We start from the raw sequence: 19,205 nt of genomic DNA, 5'->3' as shown, positions 1-19,205 counted from the left end.
TAAATATAATTTTATGAGTAATATTATATATAAATAAATCATATGTTATCATGTTAATCAGTGTTGAACATAGAAATTTTGAGATGAATGGAATGATAATCTATTTTCATTAAATAATTTATTCGGTAATCGAAAACTGAAGATCTTAACTATTATTCAAAATATATAATTATTTATTTAAAATTATTTAATTATATGATATTATAATATTATATATTTAAATTACATATAGGATATGGGTATAAATAGTTTTATTGAGTGATAACTTTATTTAGGTTAAGTCTATAATCATAATTTGTATTAGTTGGTTCAAAAGTGTAACCAAATAGAGGGGAAAGTAGATAAAATTTCAAAACTAAAGGGGTCTTTTAATAATCCCAAACTTTTGAGAGGTAAACGATATTTACGCGAGGCTGAAGTATTCGACAGACCTTTATATCTAAACCACGTGGCGTGGCAACCGAGTCAACTCGAACGGAAAATGGAGAACGCGGCGATTCTCAGAGAGTGGTTCGACCAAGTTGACTCGGGGAAAACCGGCAACATCACAGAAGTTCAACTCAAGGTTTGACTACTCTTTCAAATCTATTCATATCCTTACAATTTTTTTAACCAAAATACCAACCGACGTGTGGTTTCTGCGATCAGTGCGCCTTGGCAGTTGGAAACCTCGATTTCCCCCTCTCCGTCGTCCAACAAATGATCAGGTCCTCTTTTTTCGTAAACTACGTCGAATTATGTTCTACGTTTGTGTATTGCCTTTGTAGTTCGTACATGAATATATATGATGTTATTTATTTTTTCAGGATGTATGATTTTGATAAAAATGGTACTATGAGCTTTAAAGGTAATTCAATTTTCAAAATTTCGATTTTTTTTGGTTCCATATATTTTTTAAATTTTGATTTATCCTATTATTTATTTCCAAATCCAGAGTTTGTGGAGCTTAACAAGTTCCTTCTCAAGGTTAGCTCTATCACTTAATTTAGTGTATTTAATATTTGGTGATGGTTTTTTATTTACTTAGTTTTATTTTCAGGTTCAACATGCCTTCTCAGACCTTGAGAGGTGAGTAACCCCATGAGTTAATTAGTGAATTTATTAATTGCTATAATCAAAATTATTAAAAATTTTTAGATTTAATCAACTTGAGAATCATTGGTCATTGTAGAATCAATTTTGCTCACTGTATGTTTAAATTTTTATGGAACTTGATGCCTGATTTATAGGCTGAATATTTTATGTTGTTTAAGTATTTTGTAAATGTTGGGTATTGGGTATTTTGCATCAAAATCTATGTAAACATTGCCTTTGCACTTTGATTTGATGTGCAGGGGTCGTGGATATCTTGTTCCTGACGATGTGTATGAGGTAGTTTCTGAGATGCTTTTCACCATTGTTTTAGATGAAGGAATTATTAAGTTGTTACAGGGCAATACATTGTCAAGAATGCCAAAAATCCTTCATGAAGCCAAGTTTTTCATTTTAGTCTATCTTGTCTTTTTGTCCTTTTTTACTTTTAGAGTCTCACTGATGAAGTTTTTTTACAGGCATTGGTTAAAATTGGTTTTTCCTTGGATTCTCCTGCTTTTTACACAGTTTGTGAGGTAAAGCATAAACTTTACAATTCTTTCTTTAAAATAATTTGGAGGACCTACTGTTGCATAAAATGCTAGAGTTTAGGGTTGGAAAATTGTGGCAAACTATCACTTTTGTAATGAAGTTTGGAGAATTTCATCTTATTATACGCACAAGTACAATGAGCTTGATAATTTGGAAGTATTATTTTATAAACTGGTGTTATTGGATTTCAAATTATTGAATGCAGGTCCTAAAACAAGCTTTAGTTATTCAAAAAGTGAGATTTCTCTTTAAAAATGCATGACATTCTTTTGCCTTTTTATCTATAATACATTCCTCTCATCTCGTCATTCTTATATGGGTTTATCCCTTGCCTGGAAGTGAAGTTACAGAGGGTTTCCAGCCGTTTCTTCTAAACTTACCTGACAATGTATTGCATTTTGCTGTTGTTTTGCTAATTTGTTTTCCAGAATAAGCATACCATTGGTCTCTTAAATAAATTATTTTTTCTCTTTCCTTGTTTGAATCACTATATATTGTTTGTTGATTAATAAAGTGTTTATTCACCCTTGTTAGATAAGGACCGATATGCTGCAGATGAATTTCTGATTGATTCTCTTTAATTGTTCAGAGCTTTGATAAAAAAAGGAATGGAAGACTTCGCCTGGATGACTTCATATCTCTTTGTATATTTTTGCAGTCCGCACGGTATGTATCCAGAAAAACTAATATGTAACTGTTGCATATTCTAGATGAGAGTGATCAAGAGTAGTAATTGACTGGAACATTTTGGGTGATAGTGCCAAATGATTCAAACGTGCAATACTAATAAACACATGCATGTTTACTGTAAGAAATCATGTACACTCAGCAAACCTGCTTGACCTGAAGTGAAACAGTTTACATCCAAAATGTAGCTCTTCTACCATTTCAGCAATAAACTCCTAAATTTATTAAATTTCAATCTGCTAATAGGGAGATTGCTTACTTTTCTAATTTTGATTGTCGCAGAAATCTCTTTAATTCATTTGATACAGCCAAGCAAGGCAGAGTGACTCTTGATCTCAATCAGTTTATCTTCTGCAGTGAGTATATTAGTTCAAGATGGCACAAATATTTAGTAGCAGATATTCCATCCTAAAAGGGAATAATTTTTCATGATTTTTGATACATCGAATTACATGCATTGTCTGAAATATAATTTATTAACACCATTCTCTTCTTGCACAGCTGCAAATTGTAGAATATGAAACCAAGTTCTTATTACTGGGGAAAGATGAACGGCCTGTGTGCATCATAGGTGGGCAATGTTACGTAGCTGGGCAGTGTCAAATGTTCATTTTGCATTAGGATTCCAGTAGAACCTTATTTAAGTATGATATCATGTTGTCTCGGTCATAATGTAAACATTTTATTTCCAGATTCTGTGTTGATTTATCTGTGTGATAATGGAGAATTATTTTCCATGTGTGATGGGAGAGTATTTGGAGGGCTGAGTGTATTAGATTTTTTTTTTTTTTTTTTTGGGTTGATGGACAAATTTATTTAAGAAAATATGTACAAACAACAACTTTTATGTTTGCACTATTAGCCAAAAGTGGAAGGGTTAAACAATAGTAACCAATTGTCAGCTCAATTGTATCTGATCAATTCGGTCTGATCGCTAAAGACCTGGACAGGGGGTTCCGTTTGGGTCCGATCCAGATTTAAAACGTTGATATTAACTATCTTTCTAAACCCTGACCTATACTAGCCGATGTCAGTTAGGATTCCAAAATTACCTTCATATTGAAGGGTAAATTTCAGTATTAAGTAGTCACACACGGATGAAAAATTGATTGGCATTAGATTCCAAATCCTAAACACTTATCTATGAGTCAAATTCTGTTAAAAATTTCAATTAAGATTAAGAGTAAAACTATCATTTAATAAAAATATTTAAAAAAACTAAAAATTTATCATTTTCTCTCTTTAGGCATTAAAAACTAACAATTTTTTCTTTACCCAAAGTTTGAAAACTAACATTTTCACACTTAGGGTTTATTTTTCTCCTCCTCTGGGGACATCTTTGTTCTGGTCATCGGTTGACTTTCTACCATCTTCAAGGCTGACTAATCTTCTCTCTTTGGTGGTTGTTTTCATCAGACAAAAATGATTCATTCTCCTCTGATGAAGAGACAGAGTATGATTGAAGATCGACATTAGAAGAATAGTCTCATGGTTAGAGACTTGTCATTCAAACGAAAATCGTCTGGACTACGATGAGTCCAGACAATCATCTAGACAACATTTTAGGGTAGGGAATGCGACAATTGACGTCAATGATTGTTTAGGATGGAAAATGGACATTGTCAAAGCCAGAGATAGTGACCAAAGGTGAAGAAAAAAAACCCGAGTTTGGGGGGGGGGGGAGAATGTGATTTTTTTAACTTGGAAAAGTTGTTGGAAGAGGTGAATTTGTGGTTTTTTAAAACTTGGGGAGAGAAATTAATAAATTATATATTTTTAATAATATTATTAAAATAATAATTTTTTCTCTAACATTTATTGAAATTTTTAATAAAATTTAACTCATAGATTAGTGTTTGAGTTTTTTAAAATTAAAAGATGGCATTTTAAAATTTTACTATGTTTTAGATGAGAACAAGTCTTTTGATTGTTATTATTTAGAGTTAAATACGAATTCTCACACAAGGTTTAACCTAAAAACATTATACTATCATTTTATAATATAGATCACAATTTTTTATTTAATTAAAAAAAACTTCATACAAAATCAAAAAATTAAATTATAATATTATCTTAAACTATTTTACTTTTTTAAATTATTATATCAGCTCAAACTAACATTGATAAAAAAAACTCTTTTAGATACCAAGTTTACATTGGCATCATTTTCCTCTTCTGTCCTTGCACCCCAACCTCTTCTTCTTACGTGCCCACCAAACCCTAAATATCATTCTCACTTTCTCTAACTTTATTTACTAAGCTAATTCACCTTTTACACCCATTCTCAATGTTGATGTCACCATCTTCAACCTTTCTTCATCTCTTCATAAATTATTCTTGTATCATTTACACTTGAAACTTGTTAGCATTACTCTTGTGATGTCCTCGATGATGTGGCTCGATTTTTGTCACACCTCTTTGTCAGCATCTTTGGTTATTCATTTTTTGCCTTCACAAATGGTACAACATTATATCGCACTCAGCCTTAATGTTTGTTGATTGTATCAAACGCTTATCATATTTGGCTTCTCTCCACAATTTGGGTCAATTGACGACAATGGTGAAATTCTAATGAAAATGGCAATTAGTGTTTAGGGGTTGATTGCAAGTTTTCAAATTTGTAAGTCAAAATGTACAGTGACAAAATTTGATACTTGTGTGATTCATTTTTTTTTTTAAAAAGAAACCAATGGAAAGTGGTCCAGTTCATGCAACTGAAGCGCTAAAGATTTCAGAAGAGTATAAAGGGGGCATAAGATACGACTAATTACATTTAAAGTTTCATATATAATTTATGACATCATTTAAATAAAAAATTAGTTTTATAAATAAGAAAAAAAATTCCAAATATTCATATTCTCTTTTTGTAAACTCAGAATATTTATTTATTTTTAAATATGATTTCCATTTTCACCTAACATATATAAAACAAATTTATTATTTGAAAAACACGTGGTAAAGCCACGTATGAAACAGCACGTGCTACGTGCGTGCGACATATTTGAGCTTGCCTGTAGCCTTTGTGTACCAAGACGGGTTTATTCTCTTCCGCCAAACGACAACTCTCCCAGCTCACCCTCACGATCATTTCTGTAAGTGCTGCTTGTCATTTCTTCTTCATTTTAGTTTTCTATTTTTGTTTTTCAAATTAATTCAAAATTTGAAATTGATCCCAGTACCGAATTATCTCCTAGAAATTCATTTTGTTATGATTTTAATATATACTGAATATTCTTCTTTTATTTGTAAAAAATTAAACCTAAAAAAGGAGAAAAATTACGAATAATAATCTGGGTATTTCTGGTTCTCTTGGATGATTAATTGGGTTTGCTTGTTTTGATTGATAGATTATAAGAACATTATTTTCAACCAACCTCTTCTTTTTTTTTTTGGAAAAATCTCCCTTATTGACTATATATTTTCACTTTTAGTAGTACATTCGTATTTGATTACTGAACCTTGTTCTTTTATACTGACAAAATTAAACTCTATATATATGGTTATCGCTGGTTCTCATTGATGATTGATGAGTTATGCTTATTTGGATGAATAGATGATGAAAACATTATCTTTCAAGCAAAATTTTTTTAGCATTCTTAGTCTTTATATTTTTTTTCAGAAAATTTTTCATGATATAGTTTTTTGGGTGGATGTGAACAGGTGCATATCTCTGGTGGCTCAATTGATTTGTCAACAAATGTATAATGTATTAGTCTGGAGATTGGTAATTTCATTATGCTGGCAATATTTGAAAGTGTAGGCCTTGTGTAGCTAATGAGGATTATAACCTATCACGATCTCATTTCCTTGTTGGCTTATAAAACTCCCTTATGGGCAAGTCTAGTTGCTGGTGTTCTCGTAGTTTTTACTCTTTCTCTATCGATGTACCTCGTGTTTGAGCACCTTTCTGCATACAAAAATCCTGAGGTTTTTTTAATCCCTTGTCACACTGTTGTGGATTTTCTTGATGTGTTCATTAGTGTTTTGCTCTAATAATTATTTTATTTGCATGCCATTTCTTTTTGGTCCTTGTTTTTCAGGAACAAAAGTTTTTGATTGGAGTTATTTTGATGGTTCCTTGCTATGTGGTAGAATCGGTGAGTTGTTTAGTAGAACACAATGCAGCATCATTTGTATAAATGTGAAGGCAGTATTTTGTTGTTGAATGTATGCACCTTTGTCTATAGTGAATGATTTTCAGTACTTTTGGTTATTTTCTTACATGTTTGGATAAGTTAATCTGGTATGATATGTGTACATGTCTTTAAAATACAAGATTGGCTGGTGGAATTATTTTGAGAATATCAGATATACCTTGACATTAGATTACTATAAATTTGTGGAATATTTGAGATGGAAGGTTCAGCATATTGCCTCTTATTTCATGTTGTGTATATTGATTATATTGAATTAACAGAATAGTTTGCCAAAATGATTGGGATTTTTAAATTTAAGGAGTTGTACATTCATGTGGTTATTTTGAATTTATTTAATGGCTTCTTTTGCCAAATGTAGATGCATTGAACTGATATATGGCATTGCATTTCTTTTTGGTACTACATGCCTTCGTGCATCAATATATCATTATCTCTTTCACTAACATGGATTGTTTTATACAGTTTGTGTCATTGACTAATCCATCAATTAGTGTTGATTGTGAGATACTACGGGATTGCTATGAATCCTTTGCCATGTATTGTTTTGGAAGATACCTTGTTGCATGCTTAGGTATGTACTTTCGAGAGCTGTATTATGTGATATTGAAATTTTATTTATGAAGAGCATGTCATGTTTATATATTCACTAATGCATTGTTTTGTTAACCTTTGCTGGAAATTTTTTTCTTTAATCTTTACACCACTTTAAGGTTAGTGAATTTTGCATTCACAAACACATGCATATTTGAATATGCATTTCAAGTTAACAAGCTGGAAAATACACTTGCATATTTAATCTGTCTCAGAGAGTATATAGCTTGAATTGCAACTTGTGAATTGTCTGTTAATCACAACAACTGTATGAATCAATAAGATTCTTTATAAGTTTATTCACTTTAAGATCATATTTGTTGAAAAATTCCTTTCTTGTCAATTACTTTTGCACTTTTTTGGCTTACGCTCCCAGCTGCTTTTGTCTTTGATCTTCTTTTCACCTTTTTCCCCCAATAATTATGGAAGGTGGAGAACAAAGGACTATCGAGTTTATGGAAAGGGAAGGTCGCGCAAGCTATAAAAACCCCCTATTAGAACCCAGTTTTGAGAAAGGAACTGTGAAGCACCCATTCCCAATGAACTATTTCTTGAAACCATGGAAACTTGGTCAGTGGTTTTACCAAGTTGTCAAGATTGGCATTGTTCAATACGTATGTATTTTTTTTTTTTTCACTTCATAAAATGACATCTTTTGCCTGCTTCTATTGCTTACCAATTTTTCTCTTTCTTTGTTTAATGGGTTATTTCTATCTTTCTTTGCCAGATGATAATAAAGTCTCTCAGTGCTATTTTAGCCGTAATTCTTGAAGCCTTTGGTGTGTATTGTGAAGGAGATTTCAAGTTGGGATGTGGGTAAGATTATCTTAAAGCCCATTAAACAATTACATGGTAAAGCATTTGCTGCAAAATATAAGTACTTTATGATGACCTTGTTTAAAGCATAAGGACTCATAGGATCACATGCTGCTGTGTTGAATGGTTTGAGAGTGACACTTATTTTATCATGTATACTAATCTTCTTTGTGGATGTAAATAATTGTTTGTCATGATAATTATGCATATATGCTGTCATAATTCAGTAAGGTTTCATTTGGTTTGGATCTTGCGATAATACATTCCAAATCTTAGTTCAATTTAATTCAATGAGAGAGAATTCTATCTGCAAATTCTGTTATTGATTTATCTTGCATCTGGAATAGTGAATAGTTATGAATGATATATTTTTAAGAAATCTCTGATTGCCCTAGCCTTCTTGTGTTTTTGTAGGTATCCATATATTGCGGTGGTTTTAAATTTTAGTCAGTCCTGGGCTTTGTATTGTTTAGTTCAATTTTATACAGTCACAAAGGATGAACTGGCACACATAAAGCCATTGGCCAAGTTTTTAACTTTCAAGTCAATTGTGTTTCTGACTTGGTGGCAAGGTGTGGCGATCGCACTTCTCTATGCTCTTGGTTTGTTTAAAAGTCGAATAGCTCAAGGCTTAGAGTTAAAATCAAGCGTGCAAGATTTCATCATTTGTATAGAGGTAGTTGCTGACATTCACTACTTTAATCTTTGGGAAAGTGGCATCACTAACTGAGAACCCATTTTTTTAATGTTTCTAATATTTTTGAGAACCTTAACTTTTCTCTTTGAATTTTCTTCATTGTTCATGACGATGTTCTGAGTTTCATATAGTGATGCTACAATTTTATAAAAAATAATTATATTCTGAGTTTCATATAAATAATGTTGTAATTCTATCAAAATGGTAAAGTCTAATAGGTCTAAGTATTCATCCAGCACAGATGGGCATTGCTTCTGTTGTCCACCTATATGTATTCCCTGCGAAGCCTTATGAGCTAATGGGAGAGCGTTTTTCTGGGAGTGTTTCAATTCTTGGAGACTATTCTGCTGATTGTCCTCTGGACCCTGATGAGATTAGGGATAGTGAACGACCTACAAAGCTACGTCTACCACAGCCAGACATTGATAACAGGAGTGGAATGACCATTAGAGAAAGTGTCCGGGATGTTTTTGTTGGTGGTGGTGAATATGTAAGCTTCCTCAATTCTATATTGTGACATTCAAATAGTCTTTTACATGTGGATATTTTGGCCTCTACAAATCATAAAGGATTAAAGATGAGTCAATCTCTTTTAATTGCCTGGAATTGAACATTTTATAGGCTCAGGAAGGAGTTTAATAATATCAAGAAATATGTTAATTGTCAATAAACCGATTATAACCAGATTCAGTTTATATATAACTCAACAATTTTTGTTTAGCAGGAATTGCTTGTTTGTCGTTTCTGAATGTCTTTAATGTAAAACCTCACTTTTGTTTTATCTTTCTTCCTCCCTTATTTGGTGCTGAATCTGATGTTTTTAACTATTGCAGATTGTAAACAATGTGAAGCTCACTGTGAACCAAACAGTTACTTTTGTTTTAGCTTTCTCCTTCTCTTATTTGATGCTGAATCTGATGTTTGTAACCTTTGCAGATTGTAAATGATGTGAAGTTCACTGTGAACCAAGCAGTAGAGCCAGTGGAGAAGGGTATTACAAAGTTCAATGAAAAAATACATAGGATCTCCCAAAATATAAAGAAGGACAAGGATAAGAGGAGAACAAAGGACGATAGTTGCATTGCTACATCATCACCTGCACGGAGGGTGATTCGAGGAATTGATGACCCACTGTTAAATGGGAGCATTAGTGACAGTGCACCTACACGGAAAAAGCACCGTCGAAAATCAGGATATACTAGTGCAGAAAGCGGGGGAGAAAGCAGTAGTGACCAAAGCTATGGAGGCTACCAAGTCAGAGGTCAAAGGTGGGTCACCAAAGATTAGTTAAGAGAATGTTGTATCTACACAAGAAATGGGAGCTCAACAAGCATTATTGAGGCATGAAGCATAGAAGGTTTGTGCATTATCATTCAGTGAGGAAAGTGCCATTCTCCCCATTAAGGCTTTTCGGTTTATGTGTACAAAGCTCCACAAGGAAGATGAAGACTTCGATCCAATTTTTTCTTCTACATGGATCTTTTCACGGTAAATGGTGAGGTTGTCGTTGTCTTTGCGATAAGTGGTAAATGGTGTACAATTGTTATGATGCGTGGTGCTCTTACAATTTTCTGTATAGAAAATTTTAAGGCTTGAGAATGCCACTGGGATCAGGACGATGATTTATGATTTGAGAAATTTTTTGTGTTAAATGGATGTCTATTAAGTAAATCAGTTGTCTTCACAATGCATTGTATTGTTGTATTGAAGTGGGAGAATGCTTTCTTGAGAAGAATTGTCTAGTAAATATGTTGTGCAAGCTTTACTTAGTTGAGGCTTTGTTCATGTGTATTACCTGAGACCTTACATTCTATTGACTGAAAGATTTGCTTCAGAAGGGACCATATTTGACCCAGCAATACCGTGTCTGATTTCCTTTGCATAACCTAATTTGTTTTTTGGGATTGTTCTTTCAATAAGAATGCAGAAGCCCTACAGTTTAGTAACTAACCCGAATAGGAGAGGGGCAATGAAAATTCAATAACAAAGATGAGTATATGAACCAAGAAACCAACAAGTTAGAGGATTACAATCAATCTTGACTGAATTGATAAACGGGGCTTTAATTCATAGATGGAGAGCAAATAGCACCAATCTTCAACAATAAGTTGACTAAACAACACTTTAAAATATTATGCAAAAAATTATTCTGAAAAGCTTTCACCCTGATCTTATTCAGGCAACTATCTTTTTCTGTTGAAAAAATCTTGGGCTGAATTTCATTCTAAGCCATACAATGCCATGACCTATGCAATGGTTTTATGCTCATGAACGAGATGCCAAGTGCAAACTATACAACTGCCCGGAGTTCTCCAGTAAGCAAAGAATATTTTCTGTGCTGTGACAAGATGTTAGAGACTCGGACAGCTTTAAGTGTTGAATCCAAGCCATTGACATTGGGTCCTGTGATCTCCTTAGCTGCATTTAGTAGTGTCTGCAAGATTTGCAGGGGATCGCCATGGCTGACAACCAAAATTGAGCATCTGCAGGAACAACATTAAATAAAAGCAAATTTCTGTTGAGAACTAAAAAAAAAAATGATCTCAATATTTTATTTAAATTTCTTAAGAATCCAGATAAGAAACTTTTCCTAATACTTTTGAGTTGATATGCCATCTGAAATGCAATGACTTATCAGGACTCTGCCATCCATGTGCTCTAAATAGAATGCTGGAGATGACATTATCTGGATGCTTATTGACTTAGCTGATTATCAATATTTGTGCATCAAATATCTGGATGTCTATTGACTTAGTTGATTATTGATACTTGTGCGTCAAAACATAAAAATTTTGAATCACAAAAAATCCCAGATATATATTCCACTTCCAAACAAACATGGATTAGTTACCCTTGAAATTTTGATTCAATCGACAACATAGCACTTGCAAGTCTAGAAGCCACATCATTTACACTTTCTCCACCTTCTGGTCTCATAAATGGATCTTTCTCATCAAGGGCCCATATCTCTGTATACTGTTCATAAAAGGGAAGAAGAAATAAAGTCTCGAATGCTAAAGCATCAAATACTTCAGCAAAATTTTAATATGTACAAATTCTTGCTTCACATTACATTCTTGAATACCATTTATAATTTATGAAGCAGAAAAGAATAACCTTATCATTATAACAGAATATCAAATTTAAATTCCATTAGACACTTACTTTATCATGTGACATAAGTTCAAATGTAGGACCGAAGAAACGTTCCTGGAGATCTTCAATCACCTATTCAGCAGTATTTAGTTTATGAACAGTGTAATGGGAAACAGGTGCAGAAAGAAGAAAATAAACCTAATCATTTGTCACCATCATAAGTATACCATGACTTGTTATATCAGAATTTTACCAGGTCAAATCTAACATGTGATATCTTTTCATTTCGCATTATGCCCATTAGAGTTGCTCATCATTAGCCATTCACATACTAAGTACCAAGTGATTTTTCTTCTCTTGCATTTCAATGCAACATATAGCCATCTCACAAAGATAGATCTTTCTGAGGGTAAAAGAGCTCACCTTACATTGAGGACCTTCAAATGAGATATTCAAAACAGATGCCACAACTTTAGCTGTGTGAGTTGTCCTGGAAAAAGGGGAGTAGCATATGCGGACACTTTCTAGTGGTATGTTATTTTCATTTAAATTCTGCAAATGTAAAACAGTTAGTATATATGTGAAGTAAATAATTAAAAATTTTCATTTTTCATACTAGCAAAAGATAAATTATCCAGTACAGAGTGATGAATTAGGGCAGTTAGCCGGCAATGGGTAATAAAACTGACCAATGGAGCCAGGCAAAAGCTTTTCTTCTTCATGCTCATCTAAAAGTTCCTATGGACAGTTAAAGCAGCTTTTTCTTGGAAAGCTGGTCATCATATGTATCATCCACTCAAGCTATTACTAATTATTCTCCCAAGCATACAACGCTGGATCCAATTTTAATCATAACAACTAAACAATCTCCCCTCTGAATTCAACAGTTGCTTCAAACAGATATCATATCCAAATTCCAAACAGTAAACATAAGACAACCTCAGTCTGAAAGAACATTTTCAATTTATTAGAGGAAACTTGTAGACAATTCATTGAGGCAAAATAACTAGAATTATGGCCTGGGATGCATCAAGTGTAATTACCTTCAGGAATAATTCTCCAGCCAATTGAGCTTGATTGACACCTTCTGATGCCAATTGATACTCAGGACGCGTTCCATTTTCCTATCATCATTAATCAACATTTATAACTCCCAAAATATAGCAAATAAATTTACTTTCAAAGATGACAATTTCCTTCTCCAGAAAAAACTTTAAAGTGGCATTTCTGCTCGAAGTTGATGTTCACAAAAAATCTCACCCTTTATGAGAAACATAGAAAAATGAAAAGAAAATAATAATAGAAGGAAACTTCTTTTAAAATAACCCAAATGGGATTAGCATTCAAAAGCACACAACTAACAAGAATTCCCCCTACATAACACACGCCGGGAAAAAAGGGAAACTTAAACAAAATAAAAAGACATTTTTCAAAATTACCCAGATGGGATATGGCATTCAAAATCGCACTTCTGGAATCGCACAAGCCATGAAACAAGACAGTGACATCTGAAAAAACTAACTAAACTGGTAACTATTCATCATTTCCTCGCACAATCCAAAAGACAGTAACTGATTAAGAGTAAAGACAGGCAGTGGCTACTTAACAGTAAGAAAATGAGTAGCATCAAATGAACAGATGATAAGCATGTAAATTGAATAAACAACAGTGAAGAGACGAACCAATGAAGAAACTATAAGCCCTTTCTCGTTTGGAATGCTTTTACCGTGCCTCAGAACCCAGTACTTGTTCCGAAGAAACGATGTCGTTGCCATGTTTACTACCGCTTTCAGTTTCTTCTCTTTTGCTCTCTGTGTCACTTTGTTAACAGGTATCCCTTGCAAAGAGACCGGTTAAATCGTAAGGCTGCGTTTGGATCACGAATATGCTTTCCTGTGTGTTTGGACCACGAATATGCTTTCCTGCGTGTTCTTTTGTGTCCTTTTTTTTATTTTTATTTTTTATTTTTTATTTTCAGTTGAGGATATTTTTGGGATTTGGTTCTAAAATTGTATACTAGTAATATGCCTTTTTTTTTTTTTTTCATTTAATGAAAATCTAGACTTATCATTGATTAATTTTTAATTTAAAAAAAGGCCAAAGGACTATTTTCCACCCAAGGTATGCTGCATTCTTAGGTTTCCCCATATTAATTTTGATAATACCAAATACTTATTCATAAGCAGTTAAAATTAACAGAACCCTAACCCCTTGAAATTTTATTTTTTTTGCCCCCCTAAACGTTAAAACTAAAATTTTTTCCAACCTAAGTTTTAAAAAATGACAGTTTCATCATAGGGTTTCATTTTGAAATCTCTGGCGTCATCTCCAGCTCTATTGTCGATGACCTCTCCCTCCTGAAGCATCATCTCCTTCCCAGAAGAAGACCTCTGGGAAGACGATCGTCTTCCTAGACGAAAACGACAGCTTTGCCTTCGTCTGGGAAGATGAATCCCCGACGAAGTTTTTCGTCTTCCACGACTTCTCCGATGTCGATTGGACATTCAAATCGGAGGAAAGAGACCGCCAGAAGGAGAGGATGTTTCGGGAGGGAGAGGTTGTTGGTAATGGAGCTGGAGATGACACCGGAGATTTCAAAGTGAAACTCTAGGGTGAAATTGCCATTTTTTAAAACTTAGGCTGGGAAAAACTTTTAGTTTTTAAAGTTTAAGGGGGTAAAAAGAGATTATATTTTAATTTATTTTTAATATTATAAAGAAAATGACGATTTTACTCTTACCACCGTTAATTTTAACTGTTCATGGGTGAGTATTTAGCATTATCAAAGATAAAGGGTGAAAATTGAGAATGCAACATACCTTGGGTGGGAAATAGTCCTTTGGCCTAAAAAAAATTCCACAACAACAAATGCAAACAATTAATCGAGGGTAATTGATTAAATTAGTTAAATTAAAGGGTTTATATAGTTTTAACCAATACTCTAAGGATTTAAAAGCACAGTTTTTGCATGCAAGAAATAACACCTAAATAAAACATGAAAAATCACTAACAATGACAAAACAATAATGTTTGGGTACTACACTCGTCCTCCGAGTTTAACTATATAAGTCAATATGTAATAATTGTAAGGTCTAGAAATAAAAGTATCATTTTTAGGTTTAAAACAAACACTTGTTTGATTGCCCTTTGCACATGCACCCCTAAACATGATATTTTTTAGGCCAAACGACTATTTCCCACCCAAAGTTTGATGTTTTCTCAAATGTCCTCCCTTGAACTATGTAAACACCAAACACCCACCCATGAACAGTTAAAATTAACGGTGGTAAGGGTAAAATCGTCATTTTCTCTATAATATTAAAAAATAAACTAAAATATAAGCTATTTTTGCTCCCATAAACTTTGAAAACTAAAATTTTCTCACAGCCTAAGTTTTAAAAAATGATAGTTTCACCTTAAGATTTCGTTTTGAAATCTTCGGCGACATCTCTGGCTCCATTGCAGACGACCTCTCCCTCCCGAGACATCCTCTCATTCCAGCGATCTCTTTCCTCCTATTTGGATGCCCGATTGACGTCCGAGAAATCTTGGGAGACGAAGACGAAGAACTTCGTCAGGGAAGACTAAGTTCTTCGTCTTCCCATAGGAAGACGAAGTCGTCGTCTTTGTTTGGGAAGACGGTCGTCTTCTCAGAAGAAGACCTCTGGGAAGACGACCGTCTTCCCAGACGAAGACGACGATTCGTCTTCGTCTCCCAAGACGTCTCCAACGTCGATCGGGCCTCTAAAGGGGAGGAAAGAGATTGCTGGAAGGAGAGGATGTTTCAGGAGGGAGAGGCTGTTGGCAATAGAGCCGGAGATGTCGTCGGAGATTTCAAAACGAAACCCTAGGGTGAAACTACCTTTTTTAAAACTTAGGCTGAAGAAAAATTTTAGTTTTTAAAGTTTAGGGGGGCAAAAAGAGATAAAATTTTCAAACGTTAGGGTTCTATTAAATTTAACCAGCCATAGGTGGGTGTTTGATATTTCCATAGTTAAAAAGATGACATTTGAGAAACATCAAACCTTGGGTGGGATATAGTCATTTGGCCTATTTTTTAAACACAAGGTCGGACCAAACTTTTACTATCTTTTAGAAGCTTTGCAATGGAATATAAGATAACAAACTCTAATTTTCGATATCATAACCACTTTTCTTTTTTTTAATAAATACAAGACGTAAATCTGTTGATATAATGTCACACAAATCAACAATGGATACATTTTCAGTGTCTATACCTTATGATTACAATGTTATTTGTGTTTGAATTAATCACTTGACAATGTATGGATTGAAATGTAGTTTTTAGACTTTAACCACATAATTGACCATCACTAAGTAAATTGTGCTTCAATCTATAAACAAATAACATATCATTTATGGGTAGAGACTTGTTATCAATAGTTCCGATGTCAACATTCTTTCCTTTAAAATTATCTCCAAAGTTTATATTTTTTTAGTCTTTTGACTTGACTCTGGTAAATAAGCTCTTATACCTTACCTTATTACGATGCTGAGTGCTTGTTATCAATACCTGCCTTAGACAAAATCGTATTTACGATTTTAGTGTTTGTTATTTTTTAAGCCCCTTTCAAGTATGGTTATTTTATTAATTGAAAAAAAAAAAGCAAGATTGTGCCAAACGCAGCGCAGGAAGAAGCACTCAAATTTCCACCATTTTTGCCATTTCAGTTCAAGTCTCTGCATCTACTCTCACTAAAAATTGTTTAAAAACCTTAGCTCATATTCACGTTTCAAGCTCCAATGGCGCTCAATCTTCGTCAAAAACAGACTGGTAACTCTCTCTTTCTCTTTAGATCTCTTAATTAATCAGAAATCTTGACACGATTAAAACAGAATTAAGATGTACCCCACTAGTTTTTTGATTTAACGAGAACCCTTTTTACATATTTTATATTCGATGCGTAATTTGAACTTTCAATACGAAATACGAGAATCTTAGTTGTTTAATTTCGTGTTTCTATGATCTATGTCACTGTTGCTGGTTGGCGAATTTTATTGAATTTTTTCTAATCTGATCTGTATTGAATATTATTATGCACAGACATTAACCACAACTCCTTCAGTGTTCTTAATTTTGTAATGCAGAATTGAAACTGTCAATATAAAATTCGAGAAATTTAGTTGTTTGATTATAACCCATGTTAGGTTTTTGATTTGAGGAAATGTTTTTGAATCTGATTTGGTAGTTGATATTTTTTTTTTACAGAATGTATCACTAGAATGCTGAATCTGAATCAACCAGTGAATTCGACTGGGATGGCAAATGAAGAGGTTTATAAGATCTTGATCTATGATAGGTTTTGTCAAAACATTTTGTCACCGTTGATCCATGTTAAGGATCTTCGTAAACATGGGGTGACCCTTTACTTTCTGATTGATAAAGACCGTAAGCCTGTTCATGATGTGCCTGCTGTGTATTTTGTTCAAGCAAACCAACACAATATACAAAGAATTATAGCTGATTCTTCGGCTTCACTTTATGATAGTTTTCACCTGAATTTTTCATCCTCAATACCTCGTGCTCTGCTTGAAGATTTGGCGTCTGGAACACTGAATTCAGATTCGATTCAGAGGATCTCGAAGGTGCATGATCAGTATTTGGAGTTTGTGACTTTGGAGGATAATTTGTTTTCGTTGGCTCAGAAGAGTAGTTATGTTCAATTAAATGATCCCAAAGCTGGGGATAGAGAAATTGAGGAGATTATTGAGAAGATTGTTGGTGGGTTGTTTTGTGTGTTGGCTACTCTAGGGGTGGTGCCAATTATTCGGTGTCCACGTGGTGGGCCAGCGGAGATGGTTGCTTCTGCATTGGATCAGAAATTGAGGGATCATTTGTTGTCTAAGAACAATTTGTTTTCTGAAGGTGGGAATTTTGTGAGCTCATTTCAGCGACCGGTTTTGTGTATTTTTGACAGAAATTTTGAGCTTTCAGTTGGGATACAACATGATTTTCGATACAGACCACTTGTGCATGATGTGCTTGGATTGAAGCTTAACAGATTGAGTGTGCAGGGTGAAAAGGGTGGGATGAAGTCATTTGAGTTAGATAGTTCAGATGCATTTTGGGTGGCAAATGGGTGGTTGGAATTTCCTGAAGTGGCTGTGGAGATTGAGACTCAACTGAACAAGTATAAGAAGGATGTTGATGAAGTGAATAAAAGAACTGGGGAAACTGATGGAGCTGAGTTCGATGGCACCGACTTGATTGGAAACACAAAGCATTTGATGAAAGCAGTGAATTCGTTGCCTGAATTGACTGAAAGGAAGCAGGTAATTGATAAACACACAAATATTGCAACTGTGTTATTGGGTGAGATCAAGGAAAGATCTCTTGATTCTTATGCAAAAAAGGAAAATGACATGCTTGTCAGAGGAGGCATAGATAGAAGTGAACTGCTAGCTGTACTTAAAGGAAAAGGCAGTAAGATGGATAAATTGCGGTTTGCAATTCTCTATCTAATTTCTTCAGAAACTATTAATCCATCAGAAATAGAGGCTGTGGAAGCAGCACTAAGGGAATCTGAGGTTGATAGTAGTGCATTTCAGTATGTGAAGAAGATGAAATCTTTGAATGTCTCAATGGCATCAGCAAATTCTGCGAGTAGAAATAACATTGTTGATTGGGCAGAGAAACTATATGGGCAGTCAATTAGTGCTGTGACCGCTGGTGTGAAGAATCTATTATCTAGTGACAGGCAGCTAGCATTGACGAGGACTGTAGAAGCTTTGATGGAGGGTAAAGCAAATCCTGAAATTGATCTGTATCTCATGTTTGATCCTCGTGCTCCTAAGTCAGGCTCTGGTAGCGGCCATCTGAAGGGACCATTTAAAGAAGCTATTGTTTTCATGATTGGTGGTGGTAACTATATGGAGTATGGTAGCTTGCAAGAGCTTGCAATGCGTCAGCAGCCTGTTAAGCATGTTATATATGGAACAACAGAGATTCTTACAGGAGTGGAGTTTGTTGATCAACTTGCTTCATTGGGTCAGAAGATGGGATTGGGCAACGCAGGTGCCCCTTCAAGCCATTAACACAGATATGTTTATGTATATGCTTTTCAGAGTCCCTTTTGTTTGAAGGCTTATGCATCAAAAGGGGGCACTATGTTGTTGAGAAAATAGAGGCTTTCAAGTGGAATGTATATGTGAAGGCATGGGATATGGTTGGTCTACGTGCTTGGTTTTTGTAATATCTCCTGCCTGATCTGCCAAATGAGCTTCAGACCTCCTTTATTTTTTTGACAATTTAGATAATCTTTTTAACTGTCATTATAGGAAGTATTCGGTATTGAAAAGCTTCTAAAATCCCCATTGAATTATCTGTTGTTGGAATATATCTGTTTCATGTGCTGTTATTGAAATCATGACCTCTAGAAAAATTATTAATTTTTGCCCACATCAATATATTTGTGTTATTCAGATTCAGTTGATAATACCTGTGTTTCTTTGTTTCTGCTTATTGTGATTAGAAATAAGTATAGATTTGAATCGAACTAAGTCTAAATTTAAACCAA

The 19,205-nt window shown here is 34.0% G+C and overlaps 4 protein-coding genes across 5 annotated transcripts; 3 read left to right on the top strand and 1 right to left on the bottom strand.

The window, feature by feature from the left end:
* Nucleotides 1-404: 404 nt before the first annotated feature.
* On the top strand, nucleotides 405-3,047 carry LOC123215052 (sorcin-like). The gene is made up of 10 exons (XM_044635098.1): nucleotides 405-565; nucleotides 649-707; nucleotides 807-847; nucleotides 935-966; nucleotides 1,040-1,068; nucleotides 1,335-1,371; nucleotides 1,551-1,607; nucleotides 2,213-2,289; nucleotides 2,593-2,666; nucleotides 2,812-3,047. Exons 1-10 carry the CDS (start codon nucleotides 482-484, stop codon nucleotides 2,829-2,831), a joined length of 510 nt encoding a protein of 169 aa, XP_044491033.1. The 5' UTR covers nucleotides 405-481; the 3' UTR covers nucleotides 2,832-3,047.
* A 2,249-nt stretch (nucleotides 3,048-5,296) lies between these two features.
* On the top strand, nucleotides 5,297-10,430 carry LOC123213907 (protein LAZ1). 2 transcript variants are annotated; one of them, XM_044633534.1, is made up of 9 exons: nucleotides 5,297-5,402; nucleotides 5,971-6,237; nucleotides 6,351-6,407; nucleotides 6,930-7,038; nucleotides 7,488-7,672; nucleotides 7,786-7,874; nucleotides 8,289-8,550; nucleotides 8,813-9,061; nucleotides 9,508-10,430. In XM_044633534.1, the coding sequence occupies exons 2-9, from the start codon at nucleotides 6,085-6,087 to the stop codon at nucleotides 9,856-9,858; spliced, it is 1,455 nt and encodes a 484-aa protein (XP_044489469.1). In that variant the 5' UTR covers nucleotides 5,297-5,402; nucleotides 5,971-6,084; the 3' UTR covers nucleotides 9,859-10,430. The 2 variants fall into 2 exon arrangements, with proteins under 2 accessions (XP_044489469.1, XP_044489470.1); XM_044633535.1 differs by lacking the exon at nucleotides 9,508-10,430 and having other exon boundaries at nucleotides 8,808-9,010.
* Nucleotides 10,431-10,547: 117 nt separating this feature from the next.
* Nucleotides 10,548-13,571, bottom strand: LOC123213909. The gene is made up of 6 exons (XM_044633536.1): nucleotides 13,350-13,571; nucleotides 12,711-12,791; nucleotides 12,091-12,219; nucleotides 11,737-11,799; nucleotides 11,423-11,547; nucleotides 10,548-11,054 (listed from the first exon to the last, which is right to left on the bottom strand). The coding sequence occupies exons 1-6, from the start codon at nucleotides 13,440-13,442 to the stop codon at nucleotides 10,862-10,864; spliced, it is 684 nt and encodes a 227-aa protein (XP_044489471.1). The 5' UTR covers nucleotides 13,443-13,571; the 3' UTR covers nucleotides 10,548-10,861.
* Nucleotides 13,572-16,231: 2,660 nt separating this feature from the next.
* LOC123214676 (SEC1 family transport protein SLY1-like) lies at nucleotides 16,232-19,124 on the top strand. The gene is made up of 2 exons (XM_044634613.1): nucleotides 16,232-16,462; nucleotides 16,898-19,124. The coding sequence occupies exons 1-2, from the start codon at nucleotides 16,432-16,434 to the stop codon at nucleotides 18,721-18,723; spliced, it is 1,857 nt and encodes a 618-aa protein (XP_044490548.1). The 5' UTR covers nucleotides 16,232-16,431; the 3' UTR covers nucleotides 18,724-19,124.
* The last annotated feature ends 81 nt before the right edge of the window (nucleotides 19,125-19,205 follow it).

The sequence above is a fragment of the Mangifera indica genome, chromosome 4, assembly GCF_011075055.1.
Source record: "Mangifera indica cultivar Alphonso chromosome 4, CATAS_Mindica_2.1, whole genome shotgun sequence".
Classification (NCBI taxonomy): Eukaryota; Viridiplantae; Streptophyta; class Magnoliopsida; order Sapindales; family Anacardiaceae; genus Mangifera; species Mangifera indica.
Note: the sequence above shows the minus strand (reverse complement) of the source record. Positions and strands in the feature narration are given on the sequence as shown.

What these genes read in the sequence shown, in the direction of transcription:
- LOC123215052 (XM_044635098.1), top strand. Translation starts at nt 482, where the DNA reads ATGGAGAACGCGGCGATTCTCAGAGAGTGGTTCGACCAAGTTGACTCG. An exon ending in TTAACAAGTTCCTTCTCAAG is followed by an intron (nt 967 to 1,039) that starts GTTAGCTCTATC and finishes TTTTATTTTCAG; the next exon opens with GTTCAACATGCCTTCTCAGA. An exon ending in TTCCTGACGATGTGTATGAG is followed by an intron (nt 1,372 to 1,550) that starts GTAGTTTCTGAG and finishes GTTTTTTTACAG; the next exon opens with GCATTGGTTAAAATTGGTTT.
- LOC123213907 (XM_044633534.1), top strand. Translation starts at nt 6,085, where the DNA reads ATGAGGATTATAACCTATCACGATCTCATTTCCTTGTTGGCTTATAAA. An exon ending in GATTTCAAGTTGGGATGTGG is followed by an intron (nt 7,875 to 8,288) that starts GTAAGATTATCT and finishes GTGTTTTTGTAG; the next exon opens with GTATCCATATATTGCGGTGG. An exon ending in ATTTCATCATTTGTATAGAG is followed by an intron (nt 8,551 to 8,812) that starts GTAGTTGCTGAC and finishes CATCCAGCACAG; the next exon opens with ATGGGCATTGCTTCTGTTGT.
- LOC123213909 (XM_044633536.1), bottom strand. Translation starts at nt 13,442, where the DNA reads ATGGCAACGACATCGTTTCTTCGGAACAAGTACTGGGTTCTGAGGCAC. An exon ending in CTGGAGAATTATTCCTGAAG is followed by an intron (nt 12,220 to 12,710) that starts GTAATTACACTT and finishes TTACATTTGCAG; the next exon opens with AATTTAAATGAAAATAACAT. An exon ending in AACTTATGTCACATGATAAA is followed by an intron (nt 11,548 to 11,736) that starts GTAAGTGTCTAA and finishes TTTTATGAACAG; the next exon opens with TATACAGAGATATGGGCCCT.
- LOC123214676 (XM_044634613.1), top strand. Translation starts at nt 16,432, where the DNA reads ATGGCGCTCAATCTTCGTCAAAAACAGACTG. An exon ending in TCTTCGTCAAAAACAGACTG is followed by an intron (nt 16,463 to 16,897) that starts GTAACTCTCTCT and finishes TTTTTTTTACAG; the next exon opens with AATGTATCACTAGAATGCTG.